Raw genomic sequence first — 24495 nt, 5'->3', positions numbered from 1 at the left:
ACACCCTTTACATACTTTATTCCAAATTCAGGTTTCAGCAATCCATTAAATGGAAGGGCAAAAAGACTAAATACATTTCCCCATCTACAAATTCTGCCATTTCCAGAGATTTATTTAAATATATCCCTATCTTGTCAAACAATGATCTGGTGCATGCCTTCTATGGCATAACAATTTCTTGCTAATGTTTTATTATATGGAAAAACCTGTTACCAATTAAATCAATCTGTCCCTTTTTTTCTTTATCTTCTCTTTCTTGTTTTGCATTGTTTTTAGTTGTTGCTGTTGTTTTTCTTTTAAAATAAAAACAAAAAAAGATGTAAATATGATTGCAGTGTATTATATTGTCACATTTTTGTTTTCTCAATAAAAAAACTATTTCCAAAAAAAAAAAGAAGAAAAAACAACAACAACAAAAAACATGTGACCCATATTGTAAAGCATTACCAATTTATTCACCCTCATGTCCAAACCTGGAATATTGTCATTGTTTAGTCAAATCCAAAATATTTGTTTTCCCCTGCAATCAAAAGATGAGCTGCACCAGCTTTAAATGATTTCATGTTTACATTAAACTCGCTGCATTAACTTCAAGGTGAATTTGAAAAAGATTACAGAATTGAAAAGGATGCATTTGCCAGAATTAACCTAGAAAAAGGAAGCTCAATTCGTGTTTTCTTGTAATCTGAGCGCCATTACTTCTCTTATTAATGTAGGCACATATCAAATGAAACTCACTTTTCTGACATCCGAGCTCTTGGGTTCTGTGGTCCAGGTGATAATGCGAGACACGGCTAATCTTGTCTCACTTGAATTCACAAAGTCTCCAGGGTCCATCTGCCGTGCCAGAGACTCGATGTATTTCAGAATGGCCACCTTCACCTGCATTATAACAATCAGGAACATCAGAATCATGCGGGTAGCATTTTATGAGCACTCATCATCATCATATCATAGGCATCATCGTACCTTGAGATTAGGGGTTTGAGTCTGATCAACAATGAATCTCATGAGGATGTTAAACTGCTGGTCGAAAGGAAAAGACTCCCTAGGAAAGAAAAACAAAAGATCCTACATTATCCTAAATTAAACAAAAGTATTATAATGACTAATCATGTAAAGGCTGCAGATTATTGACTAGAATTATGACCGCACCAACCTTGTGATGTCCAGAGCCTTCTGGACTTTGGCTTGGACTGAGCCCAAGAGGTCAGCTCCCATTTTCTTTAGCAGCTGAGTGAGCAGCACAAAGAGCCAGTCCTGGAGATCCTCTCTGTGCACAGTGACGAAGTCTACTAGTGTCTCCAAGAACATGCTGAACACCTGAATGCAGAACATTCAACGTCACACAAATGTTGCACCGCATTGCCTCTCAAAAACATAGTAACTGCTTAACATTTACTTCTCATTAATGTATTAAATTTGTAATGGTTCTTGCCTGTGCTAAACTCTGCTAAACAATGATAGAGGGGTGCTGAGGGTAGCTGCAATGTCATTGCTTTTAAATGTATTTCTAAACATAGGCTAGGGTAACTTGGCAAATTCAGTCCAAGTCTTTGAAAGGACATTCCAATCTAGTGGCTCCCATTCCAAGCACCCTTATGTAGTGAATTAAATATGCAAAATAAGATTAAATAAGTAATTTCATTACTTAAACAGATAAGATTATGATAGTTGTAATTAATTAAATATTTAATTATTTCAAAAATCAAGTTTTAAGAAAGAAAATGTTAAAGGAGTGAAGTAAAAATAAGAAATATATTGACCTTTACCGAATACATCCAACAGATTCTACATATTTTCCTATACTTCATATACTTGTATTTTATGTTTCCTTTATTCTTGTTTATGTAAAGCACTTTGAATGACCATTGTATATGAAATGTGCTAGGTGAATAAGCGTATTGTCTTAAAGCTTGTTTTGGTTTGTTTCAATTATTAATAGCCAATCCCAAGCATTAGCAATTCATATAAAGTTTCCCAGTTTAATGTGATGTGTGGGGAAAATGTAAACATCGGTGGTAAAAATACAATATAATTATTAATACATATGCGTGTATCAGAACAATTCAGGTATTTTTAAAATCCACTTACTCTCTATTGTTAAAATCCACACCAAAGCAGACCATGCAAACGACAGAAAACACATTCCATTAGTGCAGTCTCATTGCAAATTCTATATAAACACACTGACAAACACTGTGTTAAATTAACCTGAAACCATAGTAATGAAAGTTACTACTTTAGTCTATAATACAATCAATCATACATAATAACGTCCATGATGCAACACATTTGAACCTAATCCTTCATATAGAATGCTACTATTAATCCAGTCATTGGTGAGTAGATTAAGTGTGATGGAAGCAGGCATGTGGAGAAATGTGTCCTCGTTCGGGTTACCTTGCTGTGAGGATCTGCAAACATCCTGGTGAAGATCTCACATAGCCTCTTCAGCTCTACACGACTGAAACACACAAAAATATGATTAAAGGTATACGCTTGATTTTAAACCAACCTATAAAAAACAATACATGTATGGCAGACAGTTTTAACAATACTCTACAAACACTATAATTTTCTATCAAGTACTAGTGCTTATTCTTTGAGTACTAATACTTATTCATTCCATAACAGTTCTTATTTGACAGACCAGCAACTATTAAATAGACACTTGTACTTGCTCATCAAATACTAGAACCTTTTCATTAGATACAAGTAGTTATTCATTTAGTACTACTAATGCCTATTGAACAGATACTAGTAATTTTTGCATTGTGACACATAACCTTACTTTTGTTTTCTATTTTTTTCTACCTATATATAGATACTAGTAGTGAGTTAAGTACCAGTATAATATCCAAATCTAAATGGCAACAGAAAAGCGCAATTCAAATTTTACAACCTTACTTGTAACATATCTTGTACCATACAAATATGTATTGGCATCTATTGAACAGTAACTAGTAGCTAGTCAAAAAGAACTAATAAGTAGTAGTGTCTATTTTATAGACATGAGTACCTATTAATGAATGGGTATTTAATAATGGCTTTGTAACCCCAAACTGAGTGTGCCTCACATGGGTGAGTGGGCTTGACAAACCACTAGTGGACAAACCACGCTTTCATCTCTCTGACACTTTAACCGACACTTTCACCAGACACATTCTTACAAAAAAAAAAACACTATGCATTCATGAAGTGTGGTGAGTGGGCTTGACAAACCACCTGTAGAAACACTATTTTCTCTCTATAAAAAAAGCTTCAAGCACCTAATTCTCTAAACAACACTGGCAGTACTTATGTTTAATTAGCACTTCTTGAGTGTTTTGCCTCTTGTTAAATTGCTACATGCCTCCTCAATTGTAAGTCGACAAAATCGTCTGCTAAATGACTAAATATGATAAAATAGTACTGGTATCCCTTAAATATAGAAGCTTAAGAACAAATCACTAGTAGGTAATGAATAAGTACTAGCACCTAAACAACCTTCACTAGCCACTTTATTAGGTACACCTTACAAGTACAGGGTTGAACCCCCTTTTGCCTTTAGAACTGCCTTTAGCCTTCGTGCCATAGATTCAACAAGGTACTGGAAATAATCTTTAGAGATTTTGGCCATATTGACATTATAGCATCATGCAGTTACTGCAGATTTGTTGGCTGCACATCCGTTTTGCTAATCTCCCATTCCACCACATCCCAAAGGTGCTTTATTGCATTGAGCTCTAATGACTGTTAAGGCCATTTGAGTACAGTGAACTCATTGTCATGTTCAAGAAAGCAGTCTGAGATGATTCACGCTTTATGACATGGCGCATTATCCTGCTGGAATTAGCCATCAAAAGATGGGTAGACTGAAGTCATAAAGAGATGGACATGGTCATCAACAATACTCAGGCTGTGGCGTTGACACGATGCTCAATTGGTACTATTGGGCCCAGAGTGTGTCAAAAAAATATCCCCCACACCATTACACCACCACCCTAAACTGTAAATACAAGGCAGGATGGATCCATGGTGTCATGTTGTGTTTGAGTTACTTTTGCCTTTCTATCGGCTGGAACCAGTCTGTCCATTCTCCGCTGACCTCTCGCATCGACAATGCATTTGCGTCCTTTGAACTGCCGCTCACTGGATATTTTATCTATTTCCGACCATTCTCTGTAAACCCTAGCGATGGTTGTGCGTGAAAATCCCAGTAGATCAGCAATTTCTGAAATACTCAGACCATTCTGTCTGACACCAACAACCATGCCACGTTCAAAGTCCCTAAATCACTTTTATTCCCCATTCTGATTGGGGAATAAAAGTGACGACCATGTCGACATGCATAAGTGCATTAAGCTGCTGCCATACAATTGGCTGATTAGAAATTTGTGTTACCGAGCAGTTGGACAGGTGTACCTAATACATTGACAGGTGAGTGTATATTAGTACGGTTTACAAATAGAATGATTTTGATACTAGTACTTTTAAAATGGCTTGCCACAATAAATGAGCAACAAAGGAAACATTTCACCTACAGCCAGTCAAATTCCCCATTTTCTTAAAGAGAAATAAAATGATGCTAAAATAGATCTTTTGTGTTGTGCTAAACGCCCCACCTGAGAATACGCTGACTCTTCAGCAGGTTCTGCAGGCCCAGCAGGCCCTCTTTCCTCTCAGACCAGTTGGAGCTAGCGCAGTGGTTGAGCACCTCGGCCACGTCCTCTGTCTGACGCAGGTAATGAGGAATACCTCCATTACGGGAACTATAGGACCGCTCTGAGCAGGCACTGGACGCATCGCTGTTAGCATCGTCGTCAGACTCATACCTCCTTCTCAATGGCTTGCGCTGAGGAGAACAAATAGTAGGTTGAATATGCTGTTGATTATTTACAGTACATTACTGTACATAAAAATAGTGCAAGTATGATATGAAAAAGCCATGCAGCAATAAAAAATAACACTGGATTAGGTTCTTTTAAAACTAACTCTGGAACTTTGGCCTTGTACACACAGCAAATGACAAATAACTAGGTGATCAGAATTGTTTTAGATTTTACGCAGGAGTGGATTTAATAGCAACATTCACATGTCATTCATTTATTTTCTTTTCGGCTTAGTCCCTTTATTAATCTGGGGTTGCCACAGCGGAATGAACCGCCAACTTATTCAGCACATGTTTCACGCAGCGGATGCCCTTCCAGCCGCAACCTATCTCTGGGAATCATCCATACACACTCACACACTATGGACAATTTAGCCTACCCAATTCACCTGTACCGCATGTTTTGGACTGTGGAGGATTGCACTGTGGAGAACATGCAAACTCCACACAGAAACGCCACAGACCAAGAAGCACCACCTTTTGCGCCACTGTGTCGCCCATTTAGATGTCATTCCTTTAAATAATTATAGGTAACACTTCAGAAAAATGGTCCATTAGTTAATGTTAGTTACTGTATTTACTAAGTATGCATTAACCAAGCATGGGTAATATTGTACAGCATTTATTAATCATAGTTCAAAATTAACTAATGCATTATTACAATCCAAAGTTGTGCGATTAGCTATTGACTTGGGATAAAACTTGGGATTAGCTATTATGAGTAACATGAACTAACATTATTAAACTTAAACAGCATTAACTAACATTAACCAAGATTAATAAATACAGTAATAAATATTTTACTAACTGTTTATTCATGTTAGTATATATATTAACTAATGGACCATTATTTTAAAGTGTTATTTAATTATTAAGAACTATTATTGAAAAAATAAAAATAAGAAAGCAGTGACTATATTAGCTCCAGTGTGCACATGGCCATTGAGGAGTTTCTCCAGTCTCAGCACTGGAGTGTGAAGGGACAATTGAGATATGTGCTATGGCAGTCCTGAATCATTCAAATTGGTCACAGACAATTTCCAGCAACTGGCAATGCATGAACAAACACTGGAGATGCCTGTCATTAGTCCAGTGTGCGCAGATGACGCAAGTGAAGAGGTAATTACATCTACTTATGTAGCAAAGCCAACGTGTCACACTGATGCATAACATCTGCCCCGTTTACAACTTAATCCTGCTACGCTGCCACATGTGAATTAATGATCATATACATTTTCCAAGTCAATTACTGGATGATATGTAGAGATAATAAAATGAAGAGATTAATACCATTTGATGGCAAAAACAAATGTAATGAATCTTATGGTGCTTGTGCAGGAAATGATGAGACTGTGCAGATGAGATGGTCATTGGCCATATTAATGAAAGCAGCGCAAGTGTTTGTGGTGCGCAAAATGCTCTGGATATTTGCTTGACAGTCCACGATGGTGTGCAAGTCAGTTCTGATTAGTGAATAAACATGGAGGTTCAAGCAGTATATAAACAGATGCTCTACCTTATTCCTGGAGTCTCCTAACAGCTGAAGACAACCAAGAGAGGAAGAGCAAAGAGACGCAGACATTTTAAAGGGAGCAAAGTTGTTTGCAGAAAAGAAACACATCTGAAAACTGCACCCTAAATATATTGTTTAGCAGTTGATATACAAGAACAAAAAAAAAGGTTTCTCACATATAATAAAATATAATATAATATAATATAATATAATATATTATAATATAATATAATATAATATAATATAATATAATAATTGGAATGATTACAGATGTTGTGTCTGCTCATTTTAATTGACCTATTTTATATAAACAGACATTTTTAAATACTTTTAAAGATTTTTAACTACATAAATACAAGAAATAATATTTAATAATTTGTATTTATGACACTTTAAATGACACAATAATACTTAATCTAAAATCTTAATTTTTAAAATAAATGTACAGTTGAAGTCAGAATTATTAGCCCCCCTGAATTATTCGCCATCCTGTTTATTTTCCCCCAAATTTCTGTTTAACGGAGAGAAGATTTTTTCAACACATTTCTAAACATAATAGTTTTAATAACTCATTTCTAATAACTGATTTATTTAATCTTTGCCATGATGGTAGTAAATAATATTTCTCTAGATATTTTTCAAGACACTTCTATACAGCTTAAAGTGACATTTAAAGGCTTAACTAGGTTAATTAGGTTAACTAGGCAGTTCAGGGTAATAAGGCAAGTTATTGTATAATGATGGTTTGTTCTATAGAAAAATCAAAAAAATATTTAGCTTAAAGGGGCTAATAATTTTGTCTTTAAAAAAAAAACTGCTTTTATTCTAGCCGAAATTAAACAAATAAGACTTTCTCCAGAAGAAAAAAATATTGTCAGATATACTGTGAAAATTTCCTTAACTCTGTTAAACATCGTTTGGGAAATATTTAAAAAAGAAAAATAAAATCAAAGGGGGGCTAATAATTCTGACTTCAACTGTATAAGATATTTAATCCAAAACATTTAAATCTAACATATATTTACATTATATCTTCATCATAAACTAAATATAAATATAATATAATATAATATAATATAATATAATATAATATAATATAATATAATACAATATAATACAATATAATATATTGATTTATTGAAATAGTTACAGATGCGGTGTCTGCTCATTTTAATTGACATATTTTATATAAATAAATGCATATTTATACAGACTTTTAAGGTTTTCTAGCTACATAAATACAAGAAATAATATTTAATAATTTGCATTTATGATACAATTAATAACACATTGGAAAGAAACACTTAATCTAAAAAAATTCATTTTTTAGAAATATATTAGGTTTATATTTAATCCAAAACATTTAAATGCTATGTATTTTACATGATATCTTTATCATTAAATATTGACTTATATTGATTATATATAAACAATATATATAACAGAAATACAATATAAACCCACACCCAAATAAAAAATAAATAAATAAACAAATAAAATAAATATATATTAACAAAAACAAAAGCTTTTAACATTTTTAAATGTCAACTAGTTAACAGGAGAAACAAAAATTACCATCCTGCCTAATAGAGTGGCGGAACAATGACGTCAATTTGTATGCAAAAACCCAAAAGCGAGTTAGAATTTTAGCAGTTCCGGTTCCCTCGTCCCAAAGTTAATGTTTTTTTTTTTTAAATGGGATTCGATTAAATTGCTTAAATAAGGTTTGTGGCTAACACAAACTCAATATACTTTCACGTTTTATTCTACGACATAACACCTCAGTAACATCACACTCTTAATTTTTTTCAATTGGTAACGCTTCTTCAAAAAGACGGTTAATATCATGTTGCTAAATTGGACTACAGGTGGTGTCAGAGACATTATACGTCATCAAGCTGATCTGTCTGCAATGCAGCCCGCTTGCGTTGGGCATTTGGATTTGTCTGATTTGAGTATTTTCATAAATAGTGTTATATAGTTTGTAGTATTTTTCTAATTGGGGATTCATATTGTGTGTAGATAATGGCATCACTTGTAAAGAATATTAAGACATATTAATTTGTTAATAATTTATTTTAATTAAACGGTTTTATGAAGATACAGCTTACCAGTGCAGCCCGTCTCTTCTGTACTCTCAGTAATGCAAATAAATTTGTAAAAATACATACGTTAACGATAACTGTCATCTTAACGTGATCAATCGATTGTTTTTTTTTTCTTCATCTGAACACATTTAACTATTTCATAACTGGCATATTTACACCTGTCCCTAAAATTGATAGCATATGTGGTATGGACTGCTTTTCGCTGTACTTCGTGACAAAAAAACATTTCATTTCAGTTGTCTGTTACTAAGGTAAGTGGGCTGTGTGCACGCGAGCGATTTATACATACGGTTTTAAAACTTTTAAAACAACCGTAAAGCAAAACAAAAATGTATTTCCCACATAAAAAAATCATCCAAAAGGCATGTAGATCAATACAGATGTGTTGTTGCGTATTTATTTAAAATATATATCGCGTGGATTTTAATATAATAAACCGAGAGACTAAATCTTTGTCATGAAAATAAGCTTCGTCTAAAAATAAGCTTGAAGAGCGCCCTGAAGTCAGTGTAGTCCATTTATAGCCTAATGTTAGCTTTTCGATTTTTGCGTTCGCACTGAGATCCAAAAGTGATACAAGTTATATTTTTGTGTGAGGATTCGTCGCGGGTGGACAAAACGTGTAAGTGTAATGAACTGTATTTGAATCGAGGGAAGTTTTATGCTAGCAGCCGACTTGCCTACAAGGTGACGTCATAGTTTATCCACTCTAAATGCATATAGCTAGTCCACCTCATAAAGCTCTTCCTAGTTCATAGATAATACAAGGAATCCAGATTATTACCAAAGCATCAGCCACGGCCGCCTCCACTTCTGTGCCAGTGTTCAGCACCCTCATAGCATTGACAGATGCAGAAATGCGAGCCTGATGGATCAGACCAAAGCGATCTGTGGAGTTTGATCACAAGAGCAGATTGTAAGGATGGGGAACGACGAGTGAGCACATAATACTTACCATCTAAAACACCACCATCTTAACTTCAGATCATGAATATTTTGCTTTAATCAATCAGGCTAATTTGTCAAGAGAATTAACCAAAAAAAGAAACAAGACAGTCTAATATGACAAAACACAAATCCAGTCAGGGTGAAATGTGTAATTAAAAAAATAAAAATAAAATACAATTAAATAAATCAGACAGTCCTGTAGGATCCATGCTGAGACGGATTGGAAGGTATTCATCCGAATGTTTCAGTCCGGTCCCAAACTGATGCAATTGATTGAGTAATTATCATTGTATGCGTAAATCTGGATTGTCAAACAAATTCAGTTTGGTGAAACTAAGCTGCTAAAAAATTATCCACTTCACCTTTAGGTACAGAATAAAAAATAGATATTGCTTTGACAATACAGTGACCACTTGAAAAAAAAGCACCAAATGTGTGTGAATTATAGGTATGGCAACACAACAATTAAATTCAAACCATTTAAAATAGCAAACTGAACTTTTTTTTTAATGCTCACAGCACAAAATGCCAAGCAAAATAACCTTTTTAAATTAATTACCATCAATGACACTGATGCAAATGCCATAAAAACTGATATATGAAGCAAACACACCACCAACCGAACAAATTCACAAATAATAACCTCAACTAGGATGAATGCTGATGTTTATGGTGTAAATGACCAGAAATCTTACAAATAAACAGATATTTTGTATCAAAGTCTAAAATTGAAATGAAGTGTGAAGGTTGTAGCTTGATCTGGCAACCCTAGTGTTTCAAAAAATTATTAATTAAAATTAAATTAAGTATGAAGGCATGCTGGTGATTAGCCCTGTTTTAAAGGGCCAGAGGAGGGTTCATGCAGGTCACCTGACTGGCCCACGGGTTCGGCCGTGGACAGAGCGCTGGTGGAGCGAGAGTGACGTCGAGAGGCTGCAAGGGGACAGGAAGTGGGGTGATACCCCAGGGACTGTTAGTGCTACTCTAAAACACTTAATGAAATCCGTGACAGCAACACAAAACACCCAACATGCCACAAATGGGTTAAACACACTGTAGACCTGTCAGTCAGAGAATTAACAATGAAAATGCACTGAAATGTTGAGAATTTTTTGTATTTATTAATATTTGCATTGCCTTTTATCTAAAAATTATGAAATTATATTTTAGTAAAATTAAACTACACTGTATAAAGCAATTAGTTGACAAACTAATTATACAAACTTGGCTGCACAATATATCATTTCAGCATCGATACAGCAATGTGTGAATCTGCAAGTCACATCGCAGGATATGCAATGTCAAGCTAGAACTCTACTTAATCAGCATCACAGTTCAGAACATGTGATTTGTTACGTCATCGCAAAGTTTAACCCTAAAATATAGTGAAAGATATTCATTTGGATGTGTTTTAAGACCTGTGACGATTTAAGCAAACTTAAATCAAGAAGTTATAAAGGCATATAAACCAAAATCAAATGTATTTATTTATACAATGAAGACTTTATACTAGGGATGTAACGGTATCAGAATTTCACGGTACGGTAATACCTCGGTATGAATGTCACGGTACGGTATTTATTGAATCATTTACAGGAAAAAACAAAACTTATGAAAATACTGCAAAAAAGTGCCAAAAGTGTCAATGACATACAAATTAGTCATCTATCTGTAAGCTTTGAAACAGGAACTTCAATTTTAATAACAAAAAATTATTAAACCATGTAAAAAAATAAAGTTTCAATTTAGTATTGTTGAAAACTCATGACATTCAACATTTAATCACTCACTCACTTACTTACTTAGATAGAGATGGGTTTAAAGGAAAATTATCATATAACTATAATCTGGTAAAAGCTGGTATCTCTGGGTATTTACAATGTCCCCTGCAACAGAAAAAAACCCTCTCATTTGGGACTGAGGATTCTGGGACAGAGATATGACTTGGCCCATGTTGACAGCAGTGGGTAACGTTGTGCATTGTCTTTCCCCCACTTGAGAAGACAAACCATGAGTGAGATAGAGGTCTCTTTGCGGTACAAGTCAATGTCTGCATCAATCTGAACAGTGTGCTGTGTTTCTGCAGTCCCCATGACTGCTATTAGTCGTATTCACCAACTTACAGGCACGTGCACACATAGGGCTCAACCTGTGCAGTGCACATGCCCTTTTTAGTCTTGGATAGAAAATGCCCTTCCAAATCGATCAAAAGTGCCAAAAGTACAAAAGTCATGCGACTTCGGTAATATCGAAAAAAATTAATATTGCGGTATGACGGTATTTACAATACCGTTACATCCCTACTTTATACCATGTAACTTTATCTATTATTATAAAAAGTCTTGTACCTCAATACTGTTAAGATTCCACAGAAAACCATAACATTACTTTGTATTTGTTCAATTGTATTGTACTTTATGCAGATACTCTTCTACAAAATAATCCAAATCAATGTAAAAATGTGAATTATGTCCAAATCGAGTTATTAGTGATCTTGTGAACTTATAATCATATTGCAGACAAGCTAAATATCGCAATATTAGTTTTTGTTCAATATCATGCAGCCCTACTTTGCCTGCAAATTATAAAAATTAAGTCCAAGTAACAACAGGTTTACTCACTTTTTTAATGGGAAGAAGCTAATCACTTTTTACAGTCTATTTTAATAAACATTTGTGCTTTTGCCATTTTTATTAGTATTTTTTGTTGTATTTACTGGTAATTTAATATTAAAGTTCCAATTTTACAAATTTTATCGAGGTTAGATGCCATGGTAATCTTTCTAATTTTCTTTTGAAATCAAAATATTTGTAGCAGTTACAGTTTTAGTTAACAAACCAGACCAGCTGCTTTCATTAAATATGAAACAAATCAACAAAACCCAACAAAACCTACACACTAGAAATATTTACAATCCAGAAGACCCAGACGCGAATCATTAAAGCATCTGGAGAACATATTAGTGCATGCATGCAAGCAAGCAACCAACAATTGCATGTACCATGGAATTTCATCCAGAAATCAAAGCTAAAGAGAATTGGAGGGTGAATTGTAAAGGATTGGTTGTTGTTTGGGCTCCATCAGCCACTAATGCGCTCTACTCACCCAGAGGAGTGAAGCCCCGAGCGGGGCTGGTGTCGCGGCTGCTCTCGCGACTGGTGTCACGGCTGCACCCTTGACTCATGCTGGGGCGAGGGATGCGACTGCTCCGGGCTAGCGTGCGATAGGGAGAAGTGGCAGGAAGAAGAGCTTTACCACACAGCCTGGCTGTTAGAACATAGGTTAGGGCATTAGTGAGGCCAGGGAGTCAGAGAGAGAGAGAGAGGAAAAGTGGGTTTAGGGGAAAGGTGAGGTTTGGACGGTCATTCCGGGGACATTCTGCTTTAGAAAGGTTAAACATTTAAAGCACAAGGCTTAAGCGGAACATCTGGAATTAGCTTTAAACAACATTTCAGCTTTTAACAAACATGCAGCATCAAAGGTGCACCAAGAAATTTTGTGAATTGATAGTTTACCCCAAGGGCGTAGATTTACTTTTGATAATGGTGGGCACTTATTTTCACACCAACCCCCAATTGTAAAATGTAAATGTAACTTCATGTTTAAAATGTAAAGTTACAGGAATGTCTGACAAAAAGGTAGATTAATGAAGTATTGAGTTTAGTGAGGGCTTCTTTGTGCATAATTACTTACCACCCGCATCTGAACACAATTTTGCAAGTATAATATTGCCATTTATGCACTTCAAACTAAAAGATGACTTTACATGTCCATGTTCTTTTCCTTCTCCGAGCGTGCAAACAGAACAGCACAAGTTCTATTGTGCAGTTTGAAATTAAAATTTAATAAATAAATAAATTAAATACAATTAGTAATAAAACAACATTAAATCAAGCATGTCTTGTGGTGCAAAAGTAAATTTATATGATTTTAGGAATGCAAAGTTTTGGAAAGGTGGAGGCAACTTACACAATATCCATTTTATCTTGATTGTTGTTTTCGAAAATTATTGTTTATTAATTGCACTTACATGGTTACTATTATGGTAGTAATAGTGGCGAACTTAACTTGTATCGAACTTGACTTCAAGTCACTGACACTTTGAAATGTAGCAACTTATGTCCATGTCTCATCTGAGCTTGCACAGTAAGCCTGACTGGAAAATTTTGACAAAGCATTATTTAGCATTAATTAAATTATTGGTGGGGACGATTTAATAATCTGTGGATATTGGTGGAGATGTGTCCCCTCCGTCTATGCTAATTCTATACCCTTGGTTTACACAACCATTGCAAACAAGCATGGAAAACGTATAATAGTACTTTTAGTAGCAAACTTGCATATATGAATGATTTGGGGTAATCTGAAACAGAAAACTGGAGTAACAGCTCATGAAAAGCTCAGAAAATTACATTATAAAATACTGTATATATATTTTTCAAATTGTAATATTTCAAAACATTACAATAAATCAAGTACATGCAGCTTTGATGAGACTTCAAAAACATTTTAGAAAAGCTTGCCCAAACTTCTGAATGTTAATATATTATTTTGACAATAAGTAAGTGCTTCTTTACATTTGGAGTTTGCATACAAATTGCAGCCGTCTATAATGCATGACATCATAAACAAGACGGATGATCATCAGTGCATAAATCGAGCTCTCATGAATCAACACTGACACTTTCTGACACAACGCTTTCGAAAAATGATATCCCTATCAGCGCATTTTTGCATCCCTCCATCTATGTTCACTCTGCTACAGGTGATGTGATGTATTTATTTTATTTGGTAGTTGATGTACTGCATCACAGTTTTTTTGCCTTTAAGTTAAGCTTGTCGGCAATGTGAAACTCAATTCAAAAGTTGCATCCATGTTTAGCTTAAAGCATTAATAAAACTTGTAAGGCATTCAAAAATGTAAATATCTTAAATATCCGAATGGACCTGTGCTTCTTGTTTACAGATAAATAACTTGTTGTTAAATGGCATGATCTTATTATATTTGTCTGGACATTCATTGGTCAGTTCTTTAAAATGGCAAAATGTACACAAACATTTCTCAGAAAAGGTCATAAAAGCTGAGGAGAATTGAGGAATGATCAATGGTCATCAGTCGGTCCTGTTATCATTAAACAACAAAAAGTAAATCAATCACATACAAAATGTGGCAATGAATAGCCACTAATTCAGTTTTGGCAATCAAAACACCCGCATTCACCTTTTAAACAAACGTCGCTCCTCAGTAACCCAGCAAAAAAGCCCCCTGTCTTTCTAAACTAGTCAAATCTAATGGGATTTGCACTATACAACGATCCAGCTAGTTAATGTCTTCTTTTTGTTCAAAGAAAGCTTAAAAAAACACCATGCTTACCACAATCAAGGCATAAAGCAGCAAACAATCTGCAGGTTTTACTGCATATTCCATAGAGATTTCTTAAGGGACTGTTTTAGGTCCGTTTGCGTTTTGTGATCAAGTTGTTTGATGTGTCTGCTATTTATAGGCATCCTTTGTGTTAAAGTGTTAGATGTGAATATGTGTTGCCCCTACCTATGCCCAGTCTATTGGGGCTGGTCTCACGGCTGCATCCCTGGCTTCGTGGGATTCTGGAGTACTTGTCTGAGGGAGTTGTTGGCGCAGTGGCTCTAGGAATTCTGCCATACGCATGTCCCAAAAGCTTCCCTGGTGAACTGGATCGGCTGCCGGCTGCAAGAGGGAATGAAAAGCAAGGCTGCTGTGAGTAATATGGTGGGGGATTATCTTCCAATTGCCACTGGCTGCTCTGCTCGCTGTTTTAAATGTGAAATAAAGCATAACAAAATGAAAAGATCATAAAAAAAGGGTTGTTTTAGGCACTGGAATCAACCTCTTAAATACTTAACTGCACATATGTGAACATGATAGTTACAATGTTCTTTTCCATTATTTGATGAATTTACCATTGCCTAGATAGCTAAACTTTATAACAGATAAAAATTACATTAATAATGTTACAAAAGTAATGACTTGAAAAAAAGAAAGAAAGTGAAAAGTCTATTTATAATCTTAATGGTATAACTTTTATACAAAATTTAAAGTGATAGTTCACCCAAAAATGAAATCTTTGTCATCCAAGCGTGTATATTTGCTCTTGACATTAGTGGGGACATACAGCACAAATTATTTTTCGCACTATATTTTGCAACAAATAAAGACTTTAAGCGCCTTATAATACACATAACAATTAATGAAGCATGCCCCATGCTGCAAAAGTCAATTTACATGATTTTACTGCAATCAGGCTTTAAAAAGGTGTGAATTTAGGGAAATTTAAAGAGGCATGTGACACAAATTAACTATTTTATACTATTGTTTTTCATAATCATTTAGTCCAAATCTAATCTGAATTTCGATTAATTGCATAGCCTTGGTTAATATTACTATAGTGGACTACCAGCACACTTGACTTTAAGCGACTTACACTTTTTTTTGAAATACATCCAAACATAACTACAGCTGTCAGTCACTTGACAGCAGAAAAAGGCCCAGCCAATTTAGATTAGATTAGATTAAACTTTATTGTCATTACACATGTACAAGTACAATGCAACGAAATGCAGTTTAGGTCTAACCAGCAGTGCAATAGCAGCAAGTGCAGGATACAGGAATAAGTTATAAAGTGCAGTTATAGAAAACTATGGTGATATTTACAGATGGATGTACTATGAACATTATATACAGGTTGGATAAGCTATGAACAGATTGACAATATATGAATATATGTGCAGGTTGCTATTACACTGTAATCACACTGTCCCTATGTTTTTTGGGGGAGGGAGGACCCAAGAAGGGAACATAATTGAAACCTTTCTTCACATCCAGGTTTACTAAGGGTTAATGGAGGATTATTTTACATTGAAGGTGATTAAATTATTGGTGGCGATTGGTGGATATTAGCAATTGGTGGATATTGATATCAGTCCATTCCAATGCCATGCCCTTGCTGTCAATCATTCAATCAACCTTTCCTCCCTTGTTCAACGCCTATTTGAGTTTCTTTCTTCTTTTTAACCCACAAAAAATATATATATTTTGAAGAAGGATGGTTGACGCTTTTGTCCATTGACTTCCATGGTGATATTTTTTATACCAAGGAAGTCAGTGGGTGCAATTAATCAGCATTTTTAAAAATATCCCATTTTTAAAGGCTCATAAATACTTAAAACCACACGAGGAAAAGTAAATAGGTGAGGTAATTTTCAGTTTTGGGTGAACTATCCCTTTTAAATTATGACAAAAAATAAATGAACAACAAAAATAAATAAATGAATGAATAAATAAATAAATAACATTAGCATATTATTGTATTTTTAAGTCAGTGTCCTAACCAGACTTTTAAAAAAAATGTAAATTAACATATTTTATGAATAACTTTTTTTTATTATAAATTTGAGAACAGATTTTTACTTTCAGTCCTTTTAAGCCAAGAAAATAACATAAAATAGAAAAAAAACATTAATTAAATGTTATTAAATATTAATAAAATGCTTAAAATATGAACTAATCAAAATAAATCCCACAATAGTGCAAGAAGTAAAACTTATATATTTCTTTGTTTGCTACAAGCCCTCCTTTATTCAAACGACCTATTTGTAAAGTTAAGTTTAGAGGATCAAAATCAATGAAACATGTATATGTAAAATGTATGAAGAAGAGAGCTAAACTCTCTAATGAAATACAGACAGAAGCAGACAGACACGGTAAACTTGGATCCAAGGTCTTTTTGAGCTGCAGGGAAAACAGACTAATCTTCACATTCACAGTAAGGTTGCATAATACAAGCGACACATCTATAAACATACGCAGACAGACATCAAAGCAAAAATAAAATAATCTATCATAACTCCTGACCTCTATTTGAAACAAAAAAGCTATGATTAATCTAGAACAGGACATGCAACATGATGGTAGAGATGTGACTCATGCAGGGTTCATCTGGAAGGTATTAAAGCAGCTTTATTCTGATGAACAGGAGATCTTACCACTAGTTGTGTTAGCTGATCTGGATCCTTGTGTATGGAGGCGAGGCAACGGACAGGTGAAAAGTAGCCAGTTACAAAAGACGCTTGATGTGACGCATGGTTACTCAGCATGCATCAGGCAAGATGTTGTTTAATCGTGCTCTAGCAACTTAAATCTACACATTTAATGCCAACAAGTGCATGTCATTTTGGAATAAACTCCATGTTCAGCAGGATGCCAACTGGGTTGTGAAAACATTAAATGTGAAGTCAACAGAAAAAAAAGAAAGATGACAGTAGTGCCAAACAAATGTATTTGAGGTTAATGTATGAAAGTAATTGGCAGCCTATTATTGTGCAATTTATCACCCACATTTATTTAGATACAAATTAGGCAATATTTTGAATTGAATAGATAATCAAATTACCCACTCTCTCAATAATCAAAGTGACCAAAAAATGTCTAACTTAAATTTGGTTGAAACCTGAATAACCTAATAAGTTAAAGTAACAAATACATATGTTTTCATTACTTTGTCAACCCATCCATCCATCCATCCATCCATCCATCCATCCATATCTACTGTATATGCATCTATCTAGATTTATATCCATCAATCTATCTAGATCTACACCCATTCATCTCAAGCTATATCCATCTAAAGGCTGATTTATACTTCTGCGTCAAACGCCGGCGTATGCTACGACGCTGACGCATAGCCCTTCGCCGTGGCCGTCGGCGTCGCTGACGTGCACCTCTCAAAAAATGTAACTACACGTCGCAACAATGGGTAGCGCAAGCTCTGTGATTGGTCGGCTTGGTAGCGCTGACGAGTCTGGGCGGGACCGAGAGCCGCGCGAATGGCGCGAGCGATTGTTTACAAGTGTGGAGTGCCGTCAAGGAGCTCCTGATGGAAAGTTTTCTTTTGTGTTTACCTCATAGTTAAAGTTGTTGCACGTCCGCCGGTTCCTGCCACAAAATGAGCGAGTTTGAGTCACTTATACAACCAAGAAGTGTTCAGGAAACGCAAAACAGAAGCGAAGAAACTCGACACAGAGGAACATTTACACCTCACTGCCAACTAGTGTTTCGGAAGTGTTAATGCAGACCAACAGCGACAGCGCGCAGAAGTATAAATGCACAGCTGTGTGCGTTGCCTGCGCCGTGAGTTACGCCGGTCACTTGACGCAGAAGTATAAACCAGGCTTAACTAGTGTATCCATCCATCCATCCATCCATCTCCTTATTCATCCATTTCTATAGCAATCCATCCATCTGTATAACCATCCATCCATCTTGATCTATCTATCTATCTATCTATCTATCTATCTATCTATCTATCTATCTATCTATCTATCTATCTATCTATCTATCTATCTATCTATCTATCTATCTTTATAACCATCCATCCATCTCTATAACCATCCATCCATCCCTCCCTATATCCATCCAACTCTATATCCATCCATCCATCCATCTATCTATCTACCTATCTATCCATCTCTATATGCATCCATCTACCCACCCACCCATCCAACTGTCCATCCATCCATCCATCCATCCATCTACCCACTCATCCACCCATGTTATCGCAATTAAAAAGTTTGCAAGCTTAATTATTATTTTAATGCAACATATAAAACAATTGATCAGGGTTATTTGATGAACTGATAGAGTGATATGAGAGACGTGAAACTAGCATAGTTGTATTGGTTTTCTGGTTCATACAGAAATTTAAATATACATTTTTGTTATATAAAAATAATCTTCATGACAGTAGATTGTTATGAAAGTAACCAGAATAAAAATGATTTCAGAGAGCCATCTAATAATGGTTGCAAATGTTAACAACTAATATTAACACTGTATAAAACATAAAAATATTTATAAGTATAACCATGGTAGTTTATAAACTATACCATGTTTTAGCTCAGGGGGAAAATAAAGAAAGCATACAGCTGAAATCTTTCACTGGATGTAACATTAACGGATGTCATCAAAGCCCTACACAGACACTTACGCTGGGACTGAGACACGACTTTAGCTCTGCTTCGGCCACGGCTGTCTGTCACAGTGCTGTTGGCGCTTACCGCACTCCCTGAGCTCTGCCTTCTGGTCCGAACACGACCTGTAGGTGAAAAACAGCATGAGCAAAAGATATTTGTGAAACAGAAACCTGAGAGGAAAGAGATTTAAAGTGACTGATACATAGAGACAGACTCAAAGGTTTTACCAACAACAATTAAAGGACAGGAATACTGAGGACAAACAAAAAGATTTCCCTAATGAAAACAATCCAAATAGTCTGACCAATAGGTGACTTGCTCGACTTGTTTTTATTTTACTTATCTATTTGGAAAGCTATGAATTGTTTTGTTCAGCACAGACAATTTAAACTGATCAAATGTGCACTGAAAGGTACGTAGATAGAATTTTTAGAAAGAATTGATTTCATAATGCAGTGAAATAAACATGAGCTCAAAAAATACTTGTAAAATGTAGTTCTATGAATCAAATGATCAAAAAATAAAATCAAATGAACATTAAAGGATTAATGGCTGCTACAAATCTAACATTGCAAGCACTAGAATAATTTACTGTTTTAATACATTAAACAGAAAAGAGTTATTTTAAAGTGCAATCATTTAACACAAAATTATTATTTATTTAAATTTTAATTACATTAAATTTTTTTTATCAAACAAAATTAAGTTTTGATGGACTGATAATTACTATTGATTTCCTATACAATACACTACCTGACAAAAGTCTTGTTAACTATGCAGTTTTTAGGAACAACAAATAATAACTTGACTTCTAGTTGATCATTTGGTCTCAAAAGTGGCTTATATGAAAGGCAAAGGAAATAAAATGTGATCATGCCTTGATTTTTAATTATTTAATTTGGACAGTAAGGTCTGACTTTGCTTAGACAAAAGTCTTGTCACCTAACAGAAATAATGTACAGTATAAAATATAAAGTCATGGTGCAGTGGAAAAAGAGATAAAGAATTAATATCGTGCATGACTCCTATGAGCTTGCACCAGTCAACTGCAATGGCAAAGAAAGCATTCTTGCAGAGCTCATCAAGATTCTGTGTGTTCATCTTCAATGCCTCCTCTATCTTACCCCTGACATGCTCAATAATGTTCATGTCTGGTGACTACACTGGCCAATCCTGGAGCACCTTGAGTTTCTTTGCTTTCAGGAACTATGATGTGGAGGCTGCTAAAGAATTTGCCCTCTCCTGTAGTTTGTAATGTAATGGCCAGCAAAAATGTCTTGATACCTCAGGCTGGTGATGTTGCCATCCACTCTGCAGATCTCTCACAGGCCCCCATACTGAATGTAACCCCAAACCATGATTTTTCCTTCACCAAAGTTTACTGATTTCCATGAGAATCTTGGGTCCATGCATGTTCCAATAGGTCTTCTGCAGTATTTTTGATGATTGGCATGCAGTTCAACAGATGATTCATCGGAAAAATCTACCTTCTGCCATTTTTCCAAATGATCAACTAGAAGTTATTACTAGTTGCTCTTACAAGTGGGATCGACAAGACTTTTGTAAGGTTGTTTGTATATATACACATTATCTTACTGGTCACAAAGTGTAGGTGTAAACATAAAAGTTTTAATATTGTATGTTTTATGCTACCCAAACACGATAAACTGAACAAATACCACACTTTCCTAAACATTTATGCAATGATTTTCAATCACTTTTCTTAAGACAAGTGACATAACACATGTGCCACACAACTGACACAGACAATATTAAAGGGATAGTACACCCAAAAAGTGGTTCTAAACGTTTATGAATTTCTTTCTTCTGTTAAACACAAACTATAAAAGTCAATAGTTACAGGTTTCAAACATTCTTCAAAATATCTTCTTTTGTGTTTAACAGAACAGAAAAAAATCTAAGTGGTTTGGAACAAGTAACAGGTGTGTAAACGACGGCTGAAAGGAACTATCCCTTTGATTGAACATTTCTATTTTTTCTGAACTACTGTTATTTTCAGTTGTGGAGGGGGATAATATGTCATGCAAACAGGTCATGCAGACCACTAAAATAATCAAATCTCCAGGTGTACAGTTGTTAATTGACAAAGTAGACAAAGTAACTTTGCTTGAATCCCTCCGACAACACAGAGGGTGGACATTCACACACACACATACATACATACATACATACACATACATCTTACCATCTATTTTACCAGGAGCACCATCTTTGGGGCAAAAAGCACAAAAACAAAAGCAGGGGAGGAGTGCAGGGTGGAGGAGAGGAGAGGCATAAGAGGCAGAGGTTAGAGTCAGTTAAGCCCATGGAAGCGTGGAAGACAGGGATCTGCTCAGAAACAGGCCTTGCATGGAAGCACACGGGAGCTACAGTGAGTTTGACTGCAAGTAAGGAAATAAAATCTCTTTGATCATTTATAATGAATCATGGGATTAGGGGGGAAAGAGAAAAGATTATACAGACAAAAGTAACAGGGTGTTACTGGTCAAATGTTAGGTGTCGAGTTCTGCTTGGTGCATAAAGAAACAATTAAGAAAGTATATTTTCCTGGGATGAATAAATAATAAACATATATTGTGAGAACTGACGAGTTAAAAAATATCTTCAACAAGCTCTGAGAAAACCAAAAGATAAATGAAGAGATAAGCCACAAAAAATGTGTTTTATAGTGATAAAACTGTACTGAACTGTAATGTAAAATGTTTAGTTTAAAAGCTTAAGCTTTTATAAAAAGGTGAGGATTTTACATTTTTTTCAGATGGTATTGTTTTTGTTAATATAAGTACATTTAAATCTGGGTCACAACTCATTATCCTGTTACTTAAGCTACTGTCAAATAAGCATTTCAGAGACAAAAATTTTAAAATGATTAATATCACATGGCAGAACGCAGCTAAACGATTAATCATGACTAATCAAATACAAAATAAAATAAGTTTTCATTTACATAATTTTGTGTGTACTGTGTATATTAGTATTATATATAAATAATATAAAAAATTATATAAAAATGTTTATTTTATGAAATAAAATACATATATAAAATGCATATATTATATATTAAATATATTCACATAAAATCTAAAATTATATACAAATAATGTAAAAATGTTTTTATTTTAAAAAATATACACATGTATGTGCTTACGTTTATATATACAAAGTAGAAATACGCAGTACACACACATTTATTATGTAAATACAAACTTTGATTTTGTAAATGATCAGTCGTGATTAGTAACAGACGGAATCTGTGAATTTTTTTTGCTTTTCTGCAGATCTTTGCAAAATGTTTTTGTGAGTATATTAACTAAAAACGTAACTTTTTAACTTTAAGGTTTCTAGTGCAAATCCAGATAGAACCATTTTTTTGGAAAACAAAGTAAGCCTCTCATATAACAGCACATATCTACCAAAAGACAGAAAACATTACTTTACTAACTGTATTGAACATAAATCACATAAACATTTGGATATTATTTAATAGTTTATAATTATAGTATATACACACATTTACATAAGTAAATTAAGAGACTCATAGACGGGCTAAAAGGGTGCAGATTTCGTGTGGGCCAAGTCGGGTATTGTTGCCACCAGATCCACCAGATCCAGTGGTCTCAAATCTCTGATTAGAGGCTAATCCAATTTTCCTCGGAAATCAGATATTAATTCTCTCTTAAAATAACTAAAGTCTTTTTGAAAAAAAAAAAGCTAAAGGCAAAACAAATCTGTTTTAGAAGATCCGTGGCACACACTTATCGTTTGTTCCTCATCACAGAGCAGCTTAATAGCATCTTTGGTGCCCATCAGTTTTATTAATGGGCCGCTGCAGCCATAAAAGCCACTGATTTTCATGGCTATTTTATTAAAATTCCTAATTAAGGATGAAAGAGGGGAAAAGATAGATGAAGTGTGCTGAGGTCTCACCCAGAGAGGCATAGGAGCCTGGCGGCAGGGCTGCAGCTGCGCTGAAAGGGGATGGCGAGGTTGCGGTGGACATGCGAGATTTGGCACTGGAGGCTGCGTTCACGTCAATGTCACTGCGAGAGCGCTGGAGGGAACCAGACGATGAGGACACCCGAGAGCCGATCACTTTACCTAAGACGGGTGACAAAATAAAGTCAAGTAGAATTTTATTTATTCCGCTAGATAAAGGGGTCGCTCCTCAAAATAATATTCTGATCAGGTGACTGTGCAGGCCATGGAAGATGTTCAACTTCACTTTCATGTTCATCAAATCACATACAAATTAGACAGTGTTACAGTTTCATCGTCAAACCTCTGTAAATATATGTTGTAAGTCTTGTCTATATTGGATGTCTTTTCCTTTATTTTATATACTTTATTTTTATTTTCACCTTTATCTTTCATTTTAAATTGATCTTTTTTTATCTATTTTTAAGTAGCACCTGTAACAAAAGCAATTTCCAACTGGGATTAATAAAGTATTGTGATGTATAAACATTCAGTGGATAAAAGGGGATCTCGCAGGACCACGGTGCTACATAAATAAACATATTCATAAATACAAAAATAACACTGGACGCAAGCGGTGACCTAACTTTACATATACTATAAATACTTAACTATACACATAACCTAAGACAGACTGTACAAGTACTTTTACATAAGATATAAACAACATTGTGCAAAAGAGGCATTTAGGAGACGCAGATATGCATTTTTATTTAGCTTAACAAGCTAAACAAATAAGAAAAACAAAACAAAACAAACAAACAAACAAAAATTGCCAGGTTTTACTTACTTCTTGTAACAGGGCCGCCAATGACCGTCTTTACTGACAGCGGTCGACTGGAAAAAGACAAAAAACTATTTCAGCAACAGCAGTGAACTTATCAAATAGTGAATAAAAGAGAAATTTAATTCATTAGTTATTAGTAGTTCATTGACAATTTTGTTTTTCATATTTTGGTTGTAGCAGAATTTTAACTAAAACAGCAACATTGTTTTTTTATTCAATGAATTTATTTTCTTCTAAACAACAATACAGAGGAATAAACAAT

At 34.7% G+C, this 24495-nt stretch overlaps 1 protein-coding gene across 51 annotated transcripts in view; it reads right to left on the bottom strand.

Moving 5' to 3' along the window:
• Positions 1–24495, bottom strand: part of clasp1a (cytoplasmic linker associated protein 1a) — a 127975-nt gene that overhangs the window by 20883 nt on the left and 82597 nt on the right. For 9 of the 51 annotated variants that reach the window (XM_087266722.1, XM_087266724.1, XM_087266726.1 and 6 more), the window contains exons 18-32: positions 24237–24283; positions 23399–23569; positions 21657–21680; positions 19465–19572; positions 17465–17491; positions 14994–15149; positions 12548–12655; positions 10313–10375; positions 9279–9382; positions 6390–6413; positions 4608–4837; positions 2404–2467; positions 1160–1323; positions 970–1048; positions 739–882 (exon numbers count right to left, since the gene is read on the bottom strand). In XM_087266722.1, coding sequence (XP_087122848.1) covers positions 739–882; positions 970–1048; positions 1160–1323; positions 2404–2467; positions 4608–4837; positions 6390–6413; positions 9279–9382; positions 10313–10375; positions 12548–12655; positions 14994–15149; positions 17465–17491; positions 19465–19572; positions 21657–21680; positions 23399–23569; positions 24237–24283 — 1513 coding nt within the window. Of the gene's footprint in view, positions 1–738; positions 883–969; positions 1049–1159; positions 1324–2094; positions 2098–2403; positions 2468–4607; positions 4838–6389; positions 6414–9278; positions 9383–10312; positions 10376–12547; positions 12710–14993; positions 15150–17464; positions 17492–19464; positions 19573–21656; positions 21681–23398; positions 23570–24236; positions 24284–24495 lie in introns of all 51 variants that reach the window. The other 42 variants (XM_087266731.1, XM_087266727.1, XM_087266728.1 and 39 more) reach the window with 17 other exon arrangements.

The sequence above is a fragment of the Danio rerio genome, chromosome 9, assembly GCF_052040795.2.
Source record: "Danio rerio strain M-AB ecotype USA chromosome 9, GRCz13ab, whole genome shotgun sequence".
Classification (NCBI taxonomy): domain Eukaryota; kingdom Metazoa; phylum Chordata; class Actinopteri; order Cypriniformes; family Danionidae; genus Danio; species Danio rerio.
The sequence above is the reverse complement of the archived record's forward strand: the minus strand, read 5'-3'. Positions and strand labels throughout refer to the sequence as shown.